This window comes from Parasteatoda tepidariorum, chromosome 3 (genome assembly GCF_043381705.1).
Source record: "Parasteatoda tepidariorum isolate YZ-2023 chromosome 3, CAS_Ptep_4.0, whole genome shotgun sequence".
Taxonomy (NCBI): Eukaryota; Metazoa; Arthropoda; class Arachnida; order Araneae; family Theridiidae; genus Parasteatoda; species Parasteatoda tepidariorum.
The window spans coordinates 77,046,001-77,055,498 of record NC_092206.1 but is presented as its reverse complement, the minus strand read 5'-3'; the positions used below and the strand labels follow the sequence as shown (position 1 = coordinate 77,055,498).

At 33.3% G+C, this 9,498-nt stretch overlaps 3 protein-coding genes across 3 annotated transcripts in view; all 3 read right to left on the bottom strand.

Annotated features, from left to right (window-relative positions):
- Positions 1–2,183: 2,183 nt before the first annotated feature.
- On the bottom strand, positions 2,184–6,158 carry LOC107451259 (ATP-dependent DNA helicase PIF1-like). The gene is made up of 2 exons (XM_071179237.1): positions 5,531–6,158; positions 2,184–2,314 (listed from the first exon to the last, which is right to left on the bottom strand). Exons 1-2 carry the CDS (start codon positions 6,156–6,158, stop codon positions 2,184–2,186), a joined length of 759 nt encoding a protein of 252 aa, XP_071035338.1.
- Positions 6,159–7,320: 1,162 nt separating this feature from the next.
- Positions 7,321–8,596, bottom strand: LOC139425271 (uncharacterized). Its single transcript, XM_071179236.1, has 2 exons — positions 8,066–8,596; positions 7,321–7,845 (listed from the first exon to the last, which is right to left on the bottom strand). Exons 1-2 carry the CDS (start codon positions 8,594–8,596, stop codon positions 7,321–7,323), a joined length of 1,056 nt encoding a protein of 351 aa, XP_071035337.1.
- Positions 8,597–8,605: 9 nt separating this feature from the next.
- The window catches only part of LOC139425270 (uncharacterized), a 9,294-nt gene continuing 8,401 nt past the window's right edge, over positions 8,606–9,498 (bottom strand). The window contains exon 2 of the mRNA XM_071179235.1: positions 8,606–9,491. Coding sequence (XP_071035336.1) covers positions 8,606–9,491 — 886 coding nt within the window. The remainder of the gene's footprint in view (positions 9,492–9,498) is intronic.

Below are 9,498 nucleotides of genomic sequence, written 5' to 3'. Positions count from 1 at the left end.
TAAATATTATATGGTAGAGAATGAGTAATAAAATGGTTAAACAGATGATTGAGGAAAAGTTTGAGTGAATGTATGAGTAAATGAACAATTCGCATGAGGCAGAATGTATGAATGAATTAATGGATGATTAAGTGAATGGGTGAGAAGAACAAGTGAAGAGAACATACAAATCAATGAAGCCAGTGAATAAAATACATATTTTTCAATAAATGCATTGAATCACAAAATTAATAAATCAGAAATGAACAAATAACTAATATTATAAAATTAAGAATTTGTAAATCAATGAATAGTTGAACGAATAGGGATGAATCGGTAAATCAATAAATCCGTTTTTAAATATGTGAAAAAAATTATAGATATTTAATTTATTGTCAGGAACGATCATGACTTTTTTTATTTAATTCATTTTTCATACATTGGATCGAAATATTTTTTAAATAATTTTTTTTTTAAAGTTTGCTCCACAATACTTATTTAGTTCAATATTCGTTCTTTTTCAAACAAATATCAGCAGAATTCCAACTTTACTAACACAATTCTGATTCAAATTATTAGAATAATTGAAAAATTTAAGATTAAAAACTCTCTTGCTTTATTTATTTGTTTTTTTAGTTGCCGAAATTAAATTAAAAATTTAACGAATCAAGTCTACCGATTTCACACTATATTTAAACATGAAAGAAATCAATATGAAATATAAATTAATTATGTAATTTATTTTTGAAAAAAAGTTAAAATAGTAGAATAAAATTTCGTGTGGTCCAATATAGCAGAATATTTCATTACAAACACTAAAATTCAACTGTAAACGGAGGGAAAAAGCTACTTAATACTTTGTATCATCACCTTTAGCTTTGATCACTGAATATAAACGATCGTGCATGGAATAAAAAAGTTTTTGGCAGTCTTTTTGTTTACATTAGCCAAGCGATGGTCAAACGTTTTTGGTCGAGGGCCAAAAATCGGGAGAAAAAAGACTAAGGTGAGCTAGGTAAAAATAAAAAAAAAAACTATGTCCAAGTTTTAATTTAAATATTTAATGAGATGAATGAAATTGCGATTTCATTTTTAAAAGTTCCTTATTTTGAGGTTCGAAGTGAGATGTACTTATTTTAAGGAACAAAGCTTAATGCTTGTCTGTTAGTCTACTTTTAAAATGATTTTTTCTAAGGTTCATAGTTCATTTATAAGCGCAGCTTAACCCTGTCCCGCCCCGTAGGGGGGCATCCAGGTGATACTGAAGACCTTGTGCGCATACGTGATCTGCATCAGTAGAGAATTGGCACTTTGGCTTGGCAACGTCAGGGTGGCAACACTTGCATCGACGGGGAGGCCCGCGATCTGGAGCATTGTGTGATGACGGGTACTAAAATATTAAAGTGTATGAGCAAATTTAAAAATTTGGATAGTCCGGCTGCTGCACGCGCAGAGCAACCACCAACATAGTTCATTTATAAGAAATATCTGCTCACATATATAAAATTAAGCATAGTACGGATTTTCTGGGATTTCGAGATATTCAATTTGGGAAACTAGCTTTTGGTAATGATTTGTAACTCAACTTTGGCATATTTAGAAACAACTGCTTCAGATGATTGTTAGATTGCAACTCAATTAATTCAAGCTGCAAATCAGCCCTTACTATATCACAATTTACGTTGAAAGGCATGGTAAAAATATCTACTCATATTGGAATAGCACTGGAAATCATGAAATCTACGTTCAAACTCAAAATGGAGTTTTTTCAAGCTATCTTCATAATTCTGTCTGTGCCAGCTACTTCCATCCTGTACTTGGTTAAAATAGAAAGGGCAAAAATAGCTTTAAACAAAGTAGACAAGAGAATGGATGTATAATGTATATAGTTTATATTCGCCACGGATCGGTAAGTTAAAATTCTATCCGCGGGATGGATAAAACCTTCCGGTGGGCAACAGTTGATCCGCGATCCGTAGTTTGCCCATCCCTGCATTAGCTGAAATAGACTTAATTCTCTACTCCAGCTGAGCGTCGCATGTATGAGCAACTTCTAGTAGTTTTTTATTTAGTATTACCCTAAATTTTTTGATATATAAGGCGAAGCTAATTCTTGTTATTAAACAAAATCATCTTCAAACATGTCTTCTGATGATGGAATCGCGTAGTATTCGTGAATATCTTGATGAATATCTGAATTCACCTTATATTTGAGGATTCATTCCCTTCTTGATCCATTTGCGTTCACGTAACTTCATACCATCACAGAATTTTACAGAGCGCTTCAGGCACACTTTATTGAATGCTTCATCTCCAAACTCAAATGCTTTGATTGCTATAAGATACACAGAACATACTTTCGTCACTAAACAATACATTTTTCCAATCCTCCATGGCCTATATCTCTCCCTGATTTGCATCATCTCATTCTTGCAAACTTTTCTTTTACAATCATAAGTGGGTTTTGTTTGGGAACATAAGATTGAAACTTGAAATTATGAAGAGGTCTTAAAGTTGACGATTTAGAAATATTAATTCCTTTTTTTCCCATTTCCGATGCAAACATCGCACACTACTAAAACGATTTTTTTTTTCAACTGTAGCTTTTAAATTCTGTAATCTCTGGTGAAGACTTTGGTTTTTGATCATCATTGCAACGATTATGTCTAAAATTTCGTATTTCCTATAGTTTTATAAGATCCTGTTGACGCTCGATTCAAAACAATTCAAGTAGTTAGCTGTATATTGTTGATTAATTTTTAATAACAGTTTTAATATATTTAAAAACAATGTTTTGGAATATATTATATTAAAAAAATCTTTTAAAACAATTTTAGCAATGAAACAATTTAACTTGTAATTAAAAAGTAACACTCACAATAAGTATCATTATTGATAATTATCCCGAATTTATTGCTTTTCATAAATTTTGCAATCAATAATGACCACAATATTAGCATTGCTCACATTTACCTTTGTCAATAATGATTAACGATAACTATTGTAAACACGACATTTTTCGTCAAACATAATATTAGCGATGTACAGTAGAAATCTACTATAAAACATTGTTCGTGTGATAATTATTAACAGCAATATTAAATGACATATACCTAGCACTATCACGAGCTATCGGTTTTTCGGGTTTATTTGAATCGGGATTTAATAGTTAAATAGGCTTTCATGAGTTAGTCGCATTTCTCATTTTAATGTGATTCAAATCGAACGAGACTATCAGTCATATATTTGATTTAACTGAACTAAACATGCTTCGACTTGTCCATAGTTAATTTCGAATGAATAGACTGTGCAAATTTAAATGCTGAATGCATAATTATGATTGAACGCATGCAATTACGTTGTTGCAGATTCACATACATTTTGTCCGATTACAGGTAACGCTAATACATAGCATTTGATATTGAGCAATTGTATGAACCATAATCAATTAAAAATTCGCTTTAAAATATAAGACATTTAAGTAATTAAGTTGAATCAAATAATGCAGCTGAACTTTTCTAAATATGTTTTGCATATTTTAAGCAAAACGTATCACGCGTATCATGCGTTAGAATTTAATGAAAAAGTCTATATTTGGATTAAGATGCAAATTTAGTAAATTTTGTTAACATGAACATAACATATTTCTGAAGATCTGAAGGGCAGAAATGATGAAAAACAATTAAAAAAATAAAAAATAAATTAAGAAAAGAAATTAACGCTAACATATATTCCGGTTCAAATTATTTCTCATTAGTAATTATTTTAAAGAATAGGCAATTCACTTTAAAGAGTTCAGCATAAACACTGGTTAAACATTTAATTAAAAATTAAAAATCTTAGTTAAACATTTAATTATAACATTTTTTTAAACATTAGCATCTAATAGTAACTAAACTTGTTATCAAAACACTAATATATTAGTAATCAAAAGCAATCAGTTTAATCAGCAAAAATGTGAGATATCATTGCCTAAAAGTAATTGCTTTAAAAATCACACACTTAAAAATTTATACCTAAAGTAAATATGTTTATTAAAACCAATGCAAGGCTATATTAACTAAAATTAAGTAGTAACATTGACATGAGTGCTGGAAGGTAATTGGTTTTATGAGCAAAAATGAAAATGTTGGTACCTAAAAGTAATCAAAACAATTATTCATATTATTGGAAGTACAAGATCCATACCCAAATGTAATTAGTATTATTAGCAAAAATAGATTCGATATTCTACCGATTCTATAGAATTCTACCGATTCGACAAAAATAATTATTTTCATTAAAAAATCACAAGACATTCATTTCAAATTTCTCGAAATGTTTTATTTGTCACAAAATAAAACTACTTTAATATAGAATATTTCCGCAATACTTAAATGCATGTTTAAAAATGAAGTGTTATTCTGCTGTATAAAGAACCTATAGCATACAATAAATATTCAACTATGCAGATTATTTTAATATTTAAGTAGACACGTAAATCTGCAGTCCAAAAATAATGATGTATTTTTCGAAAATTTATTCTGACTCTCAAGAGTGCTAGGTACTCTTCACTAGAGTACTAGGTAGTACTCTTCATATAGTACTAGGAGGCTCCACCCCCTGCTCGCTAACGCTCGCCAACCCCCGAGAATTGCTACGCAATCCTATGTGGTTCACGCCGTGAACCATGGCTCGCTGCGCTCGCTCGCAAATGAACACAATGTTCTAGCACAAAGACATAGTATATTATCATCAAAGACATAGTATTTTATCATCAAAGACATAGTATTGTACTTATGTAGAAGAATTCTATCAATGTTCTTATTGGCTTTTAAAAAAGTATATTAACTATTTAGATTGTACATGGTGAAAAAATCAAAACATTAGCTAAATGAGAAACATATTAGCAAAATAAATTATCAAATATTGCAGTTACTCACCTAAATTCAACTAAATGTGCATAATAAATTAGTTAATGCTAGAAATTCTGAAAGTTTTAGAAAAAAAATTTATTATTTAAAAATATAAACTTTAAACCCTAACTTTTCCTTGTGAGATAATAACCCTCAAAAAGTCTTTCATTTTCAAGAACACAGAAATTTGTATCTATTATCGCCAAATGAAATATTTTTTGGTGATCAGCATTATTGAAATCAATTTCTATATTAATTAACATTTGTGATAAAGTACATAACATTTTAGAACAAAATAAGGATGTTTTACATGCAATTAATTAAAATGCATGGCTGTTAGCATTACCCGAGAAATACCACGTGGAGGTCGCCATGCTGCATTTCTAATCGGGGAGTTTTGATTTTGGCAGTTCGCCTTGCCTACTGCCAATAGAAGTTACAATAAAATTTTTCCAAAAAACATTTTTTTTGCAAAGCTCTAAGAAATTAACAGTAAGCATTTAGAATTTCTTTGAAAACACAATTTTATATTTGGCATCTTGGAGAAATTACTGAAAGGCTGTCAAATGACTTAACTCTTGGCAGGCCAACATAAAGTTGTCCTTGACTAAAAACTTGTTTTGCCAATACTAAACTGATTTTCTCAAAAGTCTGACCTTGTGACTTATTTATAGTCATGGAGAAGGCCAGCCTAATAGGAAATTGTTTTCTCTTAAAAGAAAACGGCATGTTGTTATCAGAGGGGATTAGAGGTATTCTCGGAATGAAAAATGTACCAGCTTCATCATCATCAATCAGTTTAGCTTCAATTAAATTGCGCTGCAAGTTTGTAACAATTAATCTAGTGCCATTACAGAGTCCTTTAGATGGCATTAAATTTCTCAGTAGCATTATTATGGCATCTTTCTTAATCTTTAATTTGTGGGGAGGCATTCTTGTAGGAGTGATGGTGTTCAAAAATTCCTCAGGGTAGCTTAGTTGATCTTGTGGATCATCACTAATGACAGTGTCCACACTTTCATAAATTTTAGTAATTCCTGGCAGTTGTTCCAGCACATCATTATTGAATACTATTGATAAATCGTTGGTGACTGTTAAAATCGCCCTACCTTTGAGTTGGCACGGAGTTACAGTGTCAAAATCTACATCAGAATATAGTTGCTTAATGGGGTCTTGCTTAGATGGATAACAAATATCAGGCAACTTAATCATTTCACCATCTTTGCAGTTTCCAACATCCAATAACCATTCAGCAAACGCCTTTTCAGTTGAAAGTGCCCGCATATTTTGATTAATGTATAAGATGTTGAATTTAGTCTAAAGGGGATGTTTTTTAAGACAGTTAGCAATTGTCAGTGAACGGGTACCTTTAAGAATGACAGGCAAAATTTGTCGAAAGTCTCCTTCCATCAACACAACGCTCCCACCAAAAGGATGAGAGCAGCTCATTATGTCCTGCAAAAGTCTATCTACAGCTAAAAATGCATGCACATGCGTCATCGGAGCATCATCCCATATAATTAATTTAGAATTAAATAATGGAATAGCTTCTGGAGATGTAGGTTTTAAATTGCATTTAGAAGTAGCGTTTAAAGTAATTGGTATTTTAAATATGGAATGAGCAGTTCTTCCGCCTTTCAAAAGAGTAGCCGCAATTCCAGTTGATGCTACAGGAGTCACTGTATGACCTTTTCCACGGATTAAGTGCAACAAAGTTGAATAGATATAAGTTTTTCCAGTACCGGTAGGCCCATCTAAAAAAAAGTTTTTCAACTTCATTCTTATAAATGGCACTCATAACTTTATCAACAGCAGCACGTTGTTGAATATTCAGCTTTCCATAGTTACGCTGACCTTTTGTCTGTTCTTCTACCACATCATAGGCTGGTAAAAGTTGCTAATATGAGGCAAGTTAACCTCTGGAAGTCTTACTTTCTTCAGATTTAACCCATAAACTAACAATAGATCATTTATTTCAGCAAGAGCATACTGATCTGCTGTTTCCTCCGAGTGCTGGTGCACAAAATCTTCACAAAGGAGATCTCTATGCTGTGTCCAAAGAGCAGGAATATCTTCTACTTCATCAAATCCACAAATAACTGCAAAAAGCATTCGCAAATTATGTGGCATTCGAATCAGTGAAGCCTCACGCAAAGTATCATGCCAATGCTCATCTCCTTCAAGAAAGCCAAGTTCCCTACATGCTTGCTGAAAACTGATGCAGACATTTCCATTAACTGCTTTTAAATCTTCAAAACTATTGGCACCAGGTTTCCGCAGCAGCAACATTCGCAAAAAATAACGTTCGCTATCTTGAATGCTGATGACGGGCATCCTGCCCATTATTTGGTCCCCACCCCTTTGACGTCTTTTTCACCGATTATTACTACGATCAAAAACATAATAGTGAGGCATATCAGAATAATAATATCTGCAGGCATCAACATCAGTTTGGTTTAATTGAAACCATGCTGTTAAAGTCGTATGTCTGGCGGAGGCTCGAGCAAACAACTTCAACTACATGGCCACTCTGATAAATTACTTGCTGTTGATTTGGTAAGTGAACAGCTAACCTCATAACAGTGTGGGATTTTTCAGACATATGAAATTCATTTAGCCACCACATTGCCTCAGGAGCAATGACATAGCGTCCATCTAGAAATGTCAAAATCTCATCGTGATTTGCATCATCGTTTAGCTGCAATTTAATATATGCAGCATCATGGCCTTTGTAAACATACTTGTAAAGATATTTCACACTTTTGACCGAAGCACAAATCTCAACATTGATGTGAGCATTAAATTTCCTTGATAACCAAGGGTTATAAGGCACAACCCAACGATTATCAATATCATATTTACCTACCTTGATAGGTTTTGTAATACTTCTCTGGTAAACTGGATAACCGTTCACATTTTCTTGAGTGGTCTCTTGAAAACCTTTCGGAAAATTTTTAGAACACAAACCCTCCTTCATGCAAGGAGAATTTGGATTAAGTATGCCAAAGGGACCATGAATCATACATTTTGTAATAATATCATAAAATCTAGGGGCAGTTCTGCTCTCACAAATTTGTCGATATCATCTTCAGTTCGAATTTTAGCAGCAGAATCCAATGTCAACAGCATATGGGCATGTGGTAACCCACGTTTTTGGAATTCAATAACATAAATAAATAAAATAACCTTACCAAATACATCACGTTCAAAATATCATCCAAAAGTTCTGTCAATTTCAATTTAAGGACACGAACAATGATATTGGGTCTATTTTCAGGACGCTGGTGTCTTTGTAGAGCACTCACTATTTCTGGCCATGCTGGATTGCATGTGAAAGTTAGAAAAATATCTGGTCTCCCAAATTTTCTAACAATTGCCATGCCATCTTGATAATTTTGTTGCATGGAGCGAGGAGATCCTTGAAAGGGTGATGGTAAAATGATCAACTTCCCTAACTTTACATTGTTTGAGTGAGCTTCACTTTGAAGAGAGTTCAAAAGACCTTGATATAACTCAACACGCAAATCTTTCTGGTTCAATCTTAAATAGTTCAATCTTGAACCTTCTGTTCTGACATAAACATCAACGATGAACTGCTGAAAGAGCTTTCCACTGATATGAAGAAGGCTGAACTCACTGCGGATAGCAAGTCTGTAAGCATAATACTGTAATTGGGTTACACAGATACGCTTGGCAGTACGTCGCTCTTGTACATGCTCCATTCCAGCATGTCAACCACAATCTCCTTGTGGAAAGAGAAGTGGATAGACCATTGGACCAATGCATGGATTCATCGGAGAAATAGTTTTGCAAGAGTCTGCAACAGGATAGATGCACAAATCTCGATTAGATGGAGGTTCCCCATTGTCTCCAACGAATATGGCTGCAACTTCTGTCTTTGATGTGGGAGCATTATACCGTCTCAAATCTGAAGAGGGATCTTCCATAAAAACTAATTTTACATCTGTTGCAGGGTTTAATTGAATAAACTGATGCATCTGAAGATATGATGCAGCAAAAGGGTTAATTTGCCTCAATAGACCGTCTAATTGTTCCATTACAGAGCGTAAACATCCAGTATTGTTTTCAATGCGTCTGTTGGTAGCTTCCGTTGAATCAAAAATATACAGCTGCCCGTATCCAGCATTATTTTGATCATCGCTATACCAAGGTGACATCATATGATAAATTTGACCATCAATCCGAAAACAATACGGTCCATTTCCAGGAGTTGGCTTTATGTGTGCTCCAAATGATGCAAAAGCAAGAGCAGAATTATATTCCCGGATATGATTTCGATAATTTCGTGCCTCAATCGAATTATCACTTAATAATTTTTGCAGCAACTCGGGAATGTCCATTAGTGTAGGCAAATTAATTTTTCCATCGTGGCAGCATTTCGTATATTTGCCAGAAGAATTTCTTTCTTTGGCCCAGAAGTAAGCATTACAATAACTACAGTGTTCCGTCATTGAGCCAATATACTCTTCGACATCTACTGTTACATCTTGAACAGTTATTATTGCACTTGATCTCTGCAATCTACGTCTTCCATAACATTCCTCAACACTTTCTTGGGCTCTTCGAACACGTTTTCTTTCATTACGTTTAAAAGCCCTAGCAG

Bases quoted from the DNA above. Each gene is read 5' to 3' on its own strand.
- LOC107451259 (XM_071179237.1), bottom strand. From the start codon at position 6,158: ATGCGGGCACTTTCAACTGAAAAGGCGTTTGCTGAATGGTTATTGGAT. The intron at 2,315-5,530 runs GTCAGACTTTTG...TGTATCTTATAG, and splicing joins GACTATAAATAAGTCACAAG to CAATCAAAGCATTTGAGTTT.
- LOC139425271 (XM_071179236.1), bottom strand. From the start codon at position 8,596: ATGGAGCATGTACAAGAGCGACGTACTGCCAAGCGTATCTGTGTAACC. The intron at 7,846-8,065 runs GTAAGGTTATTT...CCTTGCATGAAG, and splicing joins TTTTGAACGTGATGTATTTG to GAGGGTTTGTGTTCTAAAAA.